The following is a 13499-nucleotide window of genomic DNA, read 5'->3' on the forward strand; positions in this document are numbered from 1 at the left end:
CGCCTCCAGCTCCGCTGCCGCAGCCGGGCCTCGCTGCGCGGGTGCCGGAGAGGAAGGAAGGCTGGCGGCCTCGTCACGTGTGCGCTGCAGTCGCGAAACAGGTCTGATCAATTTCTGTTTACGTCTGCCCGGACTGCGCGCCTATCGATCCTAGACCGTGTCTGCACCCACGGAGGACGAGGAAAATGCATGCTGCGCGTCCTTCCATTTCTGGGTCGTGGCGTGGGGAGCGGGGGTGCAGAGACCGGCATTGCCGCGAGCTGGCCCCGGCCTAATTGTAAACATCGCGGCCGGCACCGGCTTTGGACAGCTTCACCGCAACCTGGACCCCGGGCCGGACCGCGGGAGCGGCGCTGCGTGGGGGATCCGCGTCCTGTCCACGCCACCCGCAACGCTTCGCCGCAGCGAGCGGCCCGCAGGTTCCCCGCAGGGTGGGGACGGACGCGCTGCTGTTGTCTTCCTGGACGCAGCGCCGGAGAGGAAGACGGGGAACCAGAGTTCACACCCGGGGACGGCTTCCGCAGCCGCCCTTAATCACCGTCTGGCGCTTGGGGAGCCTATTTGTAGCCAGAGTCTCCGCCTTTCAGCTTTTGTTTCCAAGCAAGCCGGAAACACCAGCGAGGCCTGGAGCTCGTTTTCTGCATCCTTAGAACCCTGAAAGCCTCCGAGTCTCTCACCGGGTAGCTCTGAGCACAAAACCCCACACAGCCTTTGGCGTAAATCTTACCAGGTGAAATGAGTGAGAAAGATCCAAGTGCACTTTCCAGAGAGCAGTTTGGGGCCAGGCATTGCATTGAGAAGGTTCCTTTTTCCTGTCCAGAGGGACAAAGCAGAAAGAAAAAAGGACTAAGGAAGGGGAGTTTATTAAAGAACATTTTCTACAAAATGAGTCGAGCCTGTTGATTGTGGTATAATTCATTAAATGTGGGAGACTGTTTTTATTTATCATCGAATGTGAGCTAACTAAAAAGGCTTGCATGATTATTGTGGAAAAAATACAGGAAAGTTTCAGGAAGAAAATATAGTCACGTCTCTTTTATGTTACAGAGACAGGTGATGTGGGAAAGAGAAATATCCAATTTCCATTCAGTGCACTTTTAACAGGCCACTCAAAATGAGAGGGGAATAACAGCTGTCTGTGGTTTGGGTCAACAATATTTCACAAACAGATAATATGCAATATGTATGAATATATGGAAAATCTTGTAATGGATTGATGCGATAGAGAAGGCAGAAAAATTGAATGGGAAGGCTCCTCTTAGAGTTTAAGCTCCTGTAGAGCAAGGACGTGCATCATCGCTGCCATTATGGACACTCCATAAATATTTGTTGAATGAATGAATGATTGGGCAACGCAATGACTGAACGCTGTAATAAGACCTGACCTTATTAAGCCTTCCAAATTTCTTAAACATGTTATTTCCAAGGAAGATATACCTGTGTGCGAATAGGGGGAGGGAGAGAGAGATGGAATCTGTTCACAGTAGTTATAGTAGTGTGATCCTGTCTCTAATATCTACTGTAATAAGCAGAAAAGACAAAACTGTAAGCATAAGACAATGTCTCCCTTCCCCAGGATCACAGCCCTAATATTTTAATACTATATAAGTATTAAAAAAACAAGTGAAAAACCAATCCAATACCGGTGGTAGGACCATTTGCAATCAATAGTTACTGACAGTATTCTGTGGCTTCTAGTTCCGGTGGTGAGGAGACCTTTCCAAATATAAGAGGAATAAAGAAGTCACCTCCCCAGCTGTCATCATCTTCCAGCAGATTGAGCAAGAATATTTTGAGCACTACAGAAAAGGTAATGTAAACTTAGAAGAAAAATCTTAGATTTATTCTGGGTTTTTTGTTTGTTTCTCATGTATGTGTTCACAGTATTTATTACTGCATCCTTGATTTTTAGACAGCCCGTCAAACCCTACATGATGATCAGCCATGTGACTTTTTCAAGAAGAGGAATAGGGTGAATGAATCGCATCAGAAAAGCAGGTAAATAGTTTTAGTATAATTGTATCTTGCAAAAGACTCATTATCTCTGTTGTCCAGATTGAATATGTAGATTTGGAAAAAAAAAAGCATGTCTATGTATAAGAAACATACATTTATAATTTTTATCTAGCAGAAATGAGTGGAAAAGGAGTTTAAGCATATTTATTAGTGGATAAGGATTCTAGTGGTCATAATTCTGTCAGTTGTTAGCAGAATTATAATTTTGAGTAAGTCCCTTACTCACTTTTCTATGTTAGTTTCCCGTTATAAAAAAGGTTACTAACAATAATTAACTTTTATGGATGCACACTGACAACCAGGCAGAAACAAAATGTTTTAACAGGTTACAAATTCTGAATAATGGACATTCTTTCATGTTTTCATTCACTTATTCAGCATTTATTGAGTACACGTTATACTATTGGCAATGATTTAATATCCTCCTTATTCTCAATTAAAATGTAGTACATATTCAAATAGTTGCTTGGTTTGTTTGAAACCACTGGCCAAATGAATCTCTGAGGTTTCCGGAAACCATGTTTATCACCCATTTCTATTCATTCTATCTGACTTATATTGCAGGGAAGTATTATTAATCTTAAATGCTAAGTACTTGGTAAATAAATTGAAAAGAGGATATTTTCAACTCTCATGTGAGATTTGGCTTCAGAATAAATTATGCCTGAAAGAATTAGTTGCTATGCTTGTAAGGGACACAGTATTCATTATTTCCTTTACCTGCTATTCACAAGATAGCTCTAAGACCCTGTGTTTTCATTCATATGTGTTTACGGCACCATGTGATTTTATTTCTGTTCTTTAAACACAATTTTCCCAAATGTGTTTTCTGTTTGAAAATACTTTAACAAGCTTTTGGTTTATGGTATAGGTTCGTGCGTGCTACACTTTTATATATTAAATTTTTACTCAGCTCAGAATGGTCGCTAATCAGTGATTAAATTGCAAAACTTGCATGTTATATTTACACTTAATTTAAAAGAGGTGTATAAAATAAAAGTGATTTTTACTTCTGAATATTATTAAATGCTTTTGACCATAACAATTCCAGAGTTCTACAACTGATTTTTTTCCAAACTTACGTTTTTTTACAGTACACATAATTGCTCTAAAAGTATAAAACAAGCACTTTGAGAAATTGTTAGTTTTTCCTAAATTCTAATATTTGATATAAAATGGAAACTGTCCATTCTCTTTTGTCACATGCATTGTATCATGTACTTCAAATAGAGTATTATATGGGAAAATAATTCTGTAAAATTACTTCTGCTGTCAGGAGTTTGGAAGCTGACATTTTTTTTTAATTTTATTTATTTATTTATTTTTTTTTTTGAGACGGAGTTTCGCTCTTGTTACCCAGGCTGGAGTGCAATGGCGCAATCTCGGCTCACCGCAACCTCCGCCTCCTGGGTTCAGGCAATTCTCCTGCCTCAGCCTTCTGAGTAGCTGGGATTACAGGCACGCGCCACCATGCCCAGCTGATTTTTTTTGTATTTTTAGTAGAGACGGGGTTTCACCATGTTGACCGGGATGGTCTCGATCTGTTGACCTCGTGATCCAGCCGCCTCGGCCTCCCAAAGTGCTGGGATTACAGGCTTGAGCCACCGCACCCGGCCAGAAGCTGACATTTTGTAATGCCCGGTAATAGCTGGGACAAAGAAGTATAACTGGAAGATTCTTTCTGTTCCTTTCATTATAGTCAGACCATTTTTTGTCTTATGTGGTAAGAATTGCAGTTTATTTTTTACAGCAATATGAATGCTGGCCCGTCTTGGAATAAAGTGCAACATTCAAAGAATTCTACAGGAAAAAGGCAGAGTAAATCCCAAGTACCCCATGCTTCTTCCCAGCCAAGCAGCAGCCTCTCAGCTGTCACCCAGCCAACGGAAGCAAAACTCAAAGAAAGCATTTCCCCAGAAGCAAGACCCAAAAGGAGTCCACTCGGTTCCAGATGTCAGGGGACCTCAGGGCATAAATTGTTTCTTGATTTCCAGTCAATGAGAATTATTAAAGAAGATAGCGATGAGGACAGTGCAAGTGATCTGTCTGATTCAGAAAGAATTCCCATTCCTCCTTCTCCCCTCACACCTCCGGATCTCAATCTTCGAGCTGAAGAAATTGATCCGGTTTACTTTGATCTTCACCCTGGTCAGGACCATGCAAAGTCTGAATACTATTATCCTGATTTCCTTCCACCCCCTTTCAGCTCCTGGGATTTGCGAGATATGGCCCTGCTTCTGAATGCAGAGTACAAAACTGAAGCTGGGCCCCGGGTGGGAGGGCTTCTTGGCAAGTATATCGATAGACTTATTCAGCTTGAGTGGCTGCAGATCCAGACTGTACAGTATGAAAAAGCAAAGGCGCCCAAAGCAAGGCCTCCCACTCTTCCTGGGACCCCAGGGGCACTGAAAAGCCCTGGGAGAACTAAGCTAATTGCTAGTGCTCTGTCCAGGCCGCTACCTCACCAGGAAGGGGCTTCAAAGTTCGGTCCTTCCCGAAAGAAAGCTTTTCGCCGTGATGAAGTCCATCCATCACATTATGCATTTGAGACTTCCCCCAGGCCCGCTGATGTGCTGGGGGGTACCAGGTTTTGTTCTCAGAAACAAACCCTTGAAATGAGGACAGAAGAAAAGAAAAAGAAACCCAGTAAGTGTGTGAGGCTGCAGCGTTGGGATCTGTCCTGCGGTGACAGCAGCTCTAAGGTGGAAACCAACGGGAACATTCGAATTCCCAAACAGGCAGCTGTGGTTCTGGACTCAGCCGATTCCTGCAAGGCCTCCAGAACGCCAGCACATGCACATCCTAGGAAAAAGGGAAAGGCAGAGGGCAGTGGTCATGCCACTGTGTCGAGTGAGAAAAAACTGAAAACAAATGGAGCAAAGCAAAACACATACAAACTCAACTAAATATCTAAAATGAGGAATTGCCAAGACCTGCAGGTACCTCGATATTAGAGCTCTTCCATAAGTCAAAATACTGTGCATTTTGAGAAATTTTACAATACTGACATTTAAGCGGTTGATAGGCATTTTTGTCCACCTTATTTCTACCCCCCCACCCCCCCCCCCCGTGGGGTTATTTTCAAAGAGAAGTGTCTTTCAATAAGCCTTTCTTCTTGTCAGTCGTAGGCAAATGAGAGCACTTTAGATAAAAATTACCTAAAATATGTGCCATATAAAGGAATAAAATGGCTTCTCTCCAGGGGAAGAGCCAGCGAAGCCTCGGCACTAGTAGCTGGCCTGTGTAGAGCAGGGAGTGGTGTTAGCTTCCCATTTTCACATGCACTGAAGTATATAAATAGTGCAGACTGTTTCCAATGGTGTGGCATCCTAACTATTTAAAAGAAGGCCCTTCCTGCCCTCGCTGACAGAGCACCGGCAATTAGTTTACTTCTCCCAGTGGCTCTCTTACTTTTTTATAAGCTCTTCAAGCCGAATTTCTGTTCATTTTACCCTTAGGAGAAGCTCTACTTCTTCCTCAAGTCAGCGAGGAGTGAGCTTGTGTTTTGAGTAGTCATTGATCACTAAGCTGCTGGCTCTTTAGAGACAGTGGAATCTAGTACTTTTAATACATTTTCTTTGACATGTTTTTTTTTTTCTTTTTTTTTTTAAAGGGCATTTTAAACTTAGAGGTGGTGGTAAAATCCAATTTTTAGTTCTCCAAACTGAGGTTAAAATAATGTGCAGAATTTTCCAAAGACAATGGGCTTAGCATGATTACTGCTGTTTGGTGGGGCTGAGAATGAAATATTTGACACTCTGGAATTGCTGGCATGTAAGGCTTCTCCAGAGAGGTGCCACAGGGAAATCACTCTTTACAATTTGTAAATGAAGGGCCTGTAAAAGGATCAGAACACATGCAACTACATTGAATATAATAGTTACAAAGTTACTGATTTGGGATCCACACCCTGTTGTCCTTAGTTAAAAATAATGATCCATTTTAGTTTTCAAGAGCAGAAATTTATTATCTTGCTTGGGGGTGCGGGGCGGGAGAGTGGAATATGTATAAAGTTGCTGAAGGTGTTTAAACCCCCTTATCTGGTTTTAAGGCTTCCTGACTCTCTCCAAGGTTTCTTGTTCGTATAGTTGTGCTGTGGGCTTTCAGTTTATATTTGTGCAGTGTGTTTTAATACTGCCTATGTAATTATAGTTGATTTTATCCCTTTAAACAATTACTGCATTTGTTTTTCACATAGAGATTTCCATTTTTTCACCTTTGGGGCAAATGAAAAACTTGGCATTTTTCCTTTGGGAATATATAAGAGCTTTCCAGACAGCAGTAAATGTCTGAAAAAATATCAAAAACAGCATAAGGACAAGATTATGTAGCTATAATTATATGTATATAATTATAAAAAACAATGTGCAAAGGCTAAGTTTTAAGATCTTTTAAAATCTGATTTTAATCCTACTAAACGACCTAAAATTTTTTATGGTACGCTTTTTCTTTCAAGACTTAATTTTCAAACTTGTACGAGTTCTTTCTTACATTCTTTCTTTCTCACACCATCCTGTTGGAGAAAGCATGCTTTTACACTATGGTCTTTAAGCTTTTTACGTGAATGAAAGACATACATAGAGTAAGCATTACTTCCGTAGTCCTCAAATATACTATAATTTTTGTACTTAGTATGTTTTCTGTTTGGAAAACAGCACTATCCTTGGCTTTCATGTGATTCCTGAGTGATGTCTGGTGTTCCCTGCCTGCTCTGTTTTGTGAGCACAGATGAGTCTGTTACCCATGGCTGGCACTTTGCCTTATGCTCCTTTCTCTGCTAGATTTTTTGCAGCTCTCTATGAAGTTTCATGGCCGACAGACATCCAAAAGCATGATATTCTATCCACATGTGTATATATATACTCCTTATGTTTAAACTAAAGGGTTTATGCTGAGTTGCTGCCTTTTTCTCTAATGTATCCATGTGCGTATTCTTAGAGACCTTGAATAGTTGAAGGTAAAGTGATTTATTAATATTTCTACTTGCCTTGTGTATGTCTGAGCTGAAGACAATCATGATTAAGAAATTTAGAGGTGGCCGGGCACGGTGGCATGTGGCTCATGCCTGTAATCCCAGCACTTTGGGAGGCTGAGGCAGGCAGGTCACCTGAGGTTGGGAATTCGAGACCAGTCTGACCAACATGGAGAAACCCGGTCTCTACTAAAAATACAAAATTAGCTGGGTATGATGGTGCATGCCTGCAATCCCAGCTACTTGGGAGGTCGAGGCAAGAGAATTGCCTGAACCTGGTAGGCAGAAGTTGTGGTGAGCTGAGATTGCACCATTGCACTCCAGCCTGGGCAACAAGAGTGAAATTCTGTCCTAAAAAAAAAAAAAAAAAAAAAAAAAAAAAGAAAGAAAGAAGAAATTTAGAGGTAATACCTCATACATTTGTTATTTTTCAACTGAAGCTGATTCCATAATCTGGGAAATAGCCATAATTTCATGTGTTAAACAGTTTTAAACGCCTGAAAAAGTGACTTTGCTTGTTTTCACTCTGCCTCAGATTGGCTATTTTAACCAATATTATTGTGGCTGGGTCATAGCTCCTAGTGAATAACATGAAGTATTTTAAAGTTAGGTCTATTACAGAATTAACATAAGCACAATTTTAATTTTATGATATGTGATACACATATCTAATACATCTTAATGCACTAAATGCTGCAGATAAGAATCTTGCTATTTTTCAAGCAGACAACATTGGAAAGTTAAATCATGAACTCATTCAATTCATCAAGTCAAAAACACTGAGTGTCTTGCTAGTCTAGTGACGTGGGTCATTGTATTTCCAAGAAGTGCCTCTCATTTTGGGGGAGTTGTTTACATATACCCTGCATTTAAACCAATTAAAACAATCCAAATGAAAAAAACCACACACACACAGAGAAAAGAAAAATATTGCAGGCTTAGAATTATCTAATGGAAAAATTGTAAAAAAAAGTACAAAAATAAGATATATCAGCATTTGCAGTATTCGCTATGATTATTTAGGCTTAGACTCTTTCTCAACTTCTTAAATGACTAAATGGGCTGAAGACTTGTAACTAACTTGAATAGGGTAGACTTCGTGCCCTATGACCAAAAGGATGGGTAAGTGAGTATCACTGGTCTTGCCATATACCTAATTACTAAAAGGAAAATGGTCTGTAGTTGTTCTTGAGCCTATAATGTTGCTTTTCAGGACATAAGACTTTCTACTTCATATGATATGGGTATTGTCCACTTCCTCATTCCTGTATGCTCATTTATTGAGTAGTTACATAAAAATATAAGACTCTTGGTGGTACTGTATTTTAAGGTAATTCAGAAGCAGTATTTATTATTTATGTACATGTACAGGAGGACATTCAAAATGGCCTCAAAATATTCAGCATGTTCGTTATTTCCTGTTATATTGTATGTTTAGTTTTGTATATAATAAACAGAATTCATGTAAGTTTTTGTGGACTTGCATTTCTCCTTCCTTGAGATCAATTAAACAGCAGAAAAATACTGTCTGGATTTTTCTGGTATTGTTTTGCTTTGCTCTTCATGCAGTTCTCTTCTGAAGCTTGCTTTTATTTGCTGCCTGGTTATTTAAAAGAATTACCCAGGATGAAATGCTGTTTCAACTCCTGTCTTACCAGTAAGCGACATAGGTATCCAGAGTTAACATGACCAGATATATTTGAGAAGTATAACAGTAAATTTCTTGAGTCTGTCTTCTCCTTATTGCCCCTCAGAAGGTGTTGAGGATTAATTAGGGAAGGAGGATGCAAATTCAGTAAGCATAAATTAAGATAACATGTGATGTAATGAAGTTGTACCTTTATGTACATATCCGGAAGTGAGTAGGTCTCTTTCAAGGAAGTGGCCTGGTTAGGACAGGGCAGTTTCGAGTAGATCTGGCTGCAAGCATTCTGAAAGGCCCTTTGCTCTTTTAACTTCACTTCTGATAATAGGGTGCATTCTTTTGAGTCAACCAAATTGTGGCAGTAATGTTTGGTGGCTTAAAAATAATTTTGGGGGTATGTTTTGAAAACCATGTGGGAGGCTTAAATTCATTCTTTTTTTGCACAGGAAATGTATTATTTTGGGATTTTGCTGTTTTCTTATCCACAAGGTGGCGACTAAACCTTTTCAGATTGCAGTGAATTTGGCCTGTGAGTGCCTTCTAGTCAAATAAAAAGGTTTTTACTGGAATCAAAAAGAAATGGAGAGAAAAAGACTTTTTGACTTCAGGCCCAAAGCATGTTCTTGATTTAACTTTACTCTGCCATCAGAGAATGAAATGGTTTATTATATGCAGTTAGGTGATGTGGAGGATTCTCTGATTCATTGAACATTCCCACATCATAAAACACTGTATCCAGCATAGAATCGTGCTCAACAAAGTAACATAAATCACTAATTTATAGAAATCTTCACAGAGATCCCTGTTTCATAAAATACAATTCAACGATTTTTGTCTTCAGCAATTTAATATATAAGAAATTACTGTAATAATACTGGAAAATATATATTGAATTTAAAAATGGGATAGTCATAAATATAATTGTCCTAGCTTAAATGAGATTTTAAAGCAAACAAATAGCATGTATTTAGATTACATTAAGCGAGGACAGTTTCCTGCCTTGCTACTGAAATTGCGAGCTCCTCCCTGGACCTACTGAGTCACAGTCTGCATTTTAACAAAATACTTGGCTCATTAAAGTTTGAGAAACCTGCTTTTCCTGAAGTCTGCAAGTTTGAGTGACTGCCTTTATGGTATGTGAGTAGCCGGCAGGCCCTCCCTCCCCTCAGGCAAGCCATTTGCTCATCTAGCCCTGTTTTCTCCATAGCTTAAAGGCACTGGGCTGGCTGTTTACCTAAGAGGTTGCCTAAATGAGTGATTTACGGCCTCTGATGTCTGCTCCACAAGTGAATGCTAAGGAGTTGAAATTTCTTTCTTTCTTTTTTTTTATTTCAATAGCGTTTGGGGTATGTGTGTTTTTTTGTTACATGGATAAATTATACAGTGATGAATTCTGAGATTTTGGTGCACCTGCCACCCGAGTAGCGTACATTGTACCTAATGTGCAGTTTTTTTTTTTTTTTATCTCTAGCTTCCCCTCCCAACTTTCCCCTTCTCCATCTCTAAAGTCCATTATATCACTCCGTATGCCCTTGCATATCATAGCTTAGCTCCCCCTTGTAGGTGAGAACACAGATTTCGGTTGAGCACTCCTATGTTACTTCAGTTAGAATAATGTTGTTATATTGTAGGTTTAGTTTTGTATGCAATAAACAGAATTCACGTTATGTTTTTGTGGACTTAAATTTCTCCTTCCTAGAGAACAATTAAACGGCACCATCCAAGTTTTTGCAAAAGACACTGTTTAGCTCCCTTTAATGGCTGAGTAGTATTCCATGGCATACATGGTGCGTGTGTGCGCGTGTACATAGACATATACAGATACAGATATATGTGTATACCACATTTCTTTATCCACTCATTAGTTGATGGGGCTTACATTGGTTCCACATCTTTACAATTGCTCATTGTGCTGCTATAAATATAACTGTGCAAGTGTGTTCCATGTAACGACTTCATTTCCTTTGGGAACGTGTTAGTCCCTTCCCATGATGCTATGAAGAAATACCCAGGACTGGTAATTTATAAAGAAAAGAAGTTTAATTGACTGACAGTTCCCCATGGCTGAGGAGGCCTCGGGAAACTTAAAATCGTGGTGGAAGACACCTCTTCACAGGGTGGCAGGAGGGAGAATGAGAGCCAAGTGAAGGGGGAACCCTCATCAGATCTCATGAGAACTCACTCACCCTATGACGACCCATAATCTAATCACCCTTCAAGAGGTCCTTCCCAGACCTGTGGGGATTATGGGAACTATAATTCAAGAGGAGATTTGGGTGGTGGCACAGCCAAACTGTATTGGGGTAAACACCCAGTAGAGAGATTGCTGGATCAATAGATCTACTTTTAGCTCCTTAAGGAATCTTCATATGTTTTCCATAGAGGTTGTGCTAATTTACATCCCATCCACAGTGTATAAGGATTCCTTTGTCCCCACATCCATGCCAATATCTATTGTTTTTTGACTTTTTAAAAATGGCCTTTTTTACAGGGGTAAGGTGGTATCTCACTGTGGTTATAATTTACATTTCCCTGATGATTGGTGATGTTAGGCATTTTTTTTCACATTTTTGTTGGCCATTTGTATACCTTCTTTTGAGAACTGTCTACTCATGTCCTCTGCCTACTTCTTAATGAGATTAGCTAGTTTTTTTTCTTGCTGATTTGTGTTCCTTGTAGATTCTACATACTACTTCTTTTGTCAGATGTGTAGTTTGCAAATTCTTCCTCCCATTCTGTGGTTGTCTGTTGGCTCTGCTGATTATTTCTTTTGCTGTGCAGAAGCTTTTAGTTCAATTAGGTTCCATTTATTTATTTTTATTTTTGTTGCATTTGCTTTTTGGGTCTTAGTCATAAATTCTTTGCCTAGACCAATGTCTAAAAGAGTTTTTCCAATGTTGTCTTCTAGAATTTTTAGTGTTTCAGGAAACTGGCAAGCTACATGTAGAGGAATGAAACTGAATCCCTATCTCTCACCTTACACAAAAACCAACTCAAAATGGATCAAAGACTTAAAATATCAGCGTTCGGGTTTCTTGGGTCACCTAACCACCTCATCTCATTTTCCTTACATTCAGACTCCTAGATTTTCGAACTCTAGGTGTGGAACACTCACTCTACCTTCCCTTGTCTCTTTCCTTTCGCTCACTTGGTCATTTTGTGCAGCATTAGAAGGGTCTTCACCATCTGTCAGCAAGCTTTTCCTCTAAACCTATCTCTTGAGATACTCTGCCTAAATAAAGTAAGGAGAAAGAAAAGGAAGGCTTTGCTTTTCTCCTGTGGTGTTTTCAGTTTTCTAAATTCTGGAATGAAATGCTTTTTATAGAATTTATGTAATATTGAAATAGCTTAACAAATTTAAGTGAAGATGCTCTGATTTTTTAAAAGTATGTATTTTCACCTTAGCAGAACAGGTTTTGATGCAGAAAGATAAAAACAGCTGTTTAAATCTTCCCCTTCTCTTTCCTTCTTTTTCTCCTTTCCTAAAGAAAGATAAACAGTTTATGTCAGAGGTATCCATTCTTTTGGCTTCCCTGGGCCATACTGGAAGAAGAATTGTCCTGGGCCACACATAAAGTATATTAACACTAACAATAGCTGATGAGCTAAAAAAAAATTCACAAAAAATTGTAATGTTTTAAGAAAGTTTATGAATTTGTGTTGGGCCACATTCAAAGTTGTCCTGGGTCACAGGTTGAACCATCTTGATTTACAAACAAAAATGATGGAAGAAAGAGCATGGTGATTCATACCATTAGTATGATTAGCACTGGAATATACTAGCCAAAAGCCTTCAATATATTATATCCGGCAGAGTTTTTGTTTGTTTTTCTAATTGTTCATCTGCAACTACAGATTAATTGAAAAAATTGGGGCAGGAGACTAAAAGCTCTCCGAGGTAATTTTCTGGCCAGCTCTTGGTGGCTGACGACATACAAAACCTAAGAAACTGCACACTCAGATCAACCCATGTGATCAGTAAAGCGATCAGAATTGTAAAACGAAATTCTTAAACCTTGAAAAAGAAATTCAGAAATACAAATGACGGAGTATTTTATTGTAATAAGAAGTCTAATGAACTTCAGTTCTTAATATATGTGAAAAGATATTGGGGTACAAGTAGAGATACAATATCAAGTATTGGGTAAAACTACACTTAAAAATAAGTATAGTTTTCTATACCTGATAATGATGAATGCATCAGGAGGGTATGCCTGCCCAGCTTGGACTTCTGTTTGGACAGTGGTCTGGCTGGTCATGCCCCATGCCCAGCTGAAAGGAAGGGAACCAAGGAAGACGGCAGGACTGAGGGTAGGTAACAAATCCAACTCTACCTGCATTTGGCATTTCCCATATGGATCAAGTAAACACCAGAGAAGAAAAGTGCTGGTGGAGTTTTCCTTGATGGAGTCAAATTCACCATTTGTTTTCTTCCCAATATTGCATTATAAACATTTTCAGACTGGGCATGGTGGCTCGTGCCTGAATCCCAGCACTTTGGGAGGCCAAGGCAGGTGGATCGCCAGAGGTCAGGAGTTCGACACCAGCCAGACCAGCATGGTGAAACTCCATCTTTACTAAAAATACAGAAATTAGCCAGGTGTAGTGGCACGCACCTGTAGTCCCAGCTACTCGGGAGGCTGAGGCAGGAGAATCACTTGAACCCGGGAGGCGGAGGTTGCAGTGAGCTGAGATTGCACCACTGCACTCCAGCTTGGGTGACAGAGTGAGACTCTGTATCAAAACAAAACAAAACAAAACAATTCAAACATACAGGACAGTGGAAAGGGCTTCACAGTGAATGCATGCATGCCTACTTTCACAACTGGACAGTTGCCACCTGGCTCCATCTGCTCCGTCCAACCC

The 13499-nt window shown here is 39.9% G+C and overlaps 1 protein-coding gene across 2 annotated transcripts; it reads left to right on the top strand.

Annotated features, from left to right (window-relative positions):
• The first annotated feature begins 17 nt into the window (after nt 1-17).
• On the top strand, nt 18-10300 carry FAM217B (family with sequence similarity 217 member B). Of its 2 annotated transcripts, none has more exons than XM_010343169.3 (4): nt 18-101; nt 1699-1810; nt 1913-1998; nt 3767-10300. In XM_010343169.3, exon 4 carries the CDS (start codon nt 3771-3773, stop codon nt 4920-4922), a length of 1152 nt encoding a protein of 383 aa, XP_010341471.1. In that variant the 5' UTR covers nt 18-101; nt 1699-1810; nt 1913-1998; nt 3767-3770; the 3' UTR covers nt 4923-10300. The 2 variants fall into 2 exon arrangements, with proteins under 2 accessions (XP_010341471.1, XP_074262832.1); XM_074406731.1 differs by lacking the exon at nt 18-101 and adding an exon at nt 643-730.
• The last annotated feature ends 3199 nt before the right edge of the window (nt 10301-13499 follow it).

The sequence above is a fragment of the Saimiri boliviensis genome, chromosome 9 (genome assembly GCF_048565385.1).
Source record: "Saimiri boliviensis isolate mSaiBol1 chromosome 9, mSaiBol1.pri, whole genome shotgun sequence".
Taxonomy (NCBI): Eukaryota; Metazoa; Chordata; class Mammalia; order Primates; family Cebidae; genus Saimiri; species Saimiri boliviensis.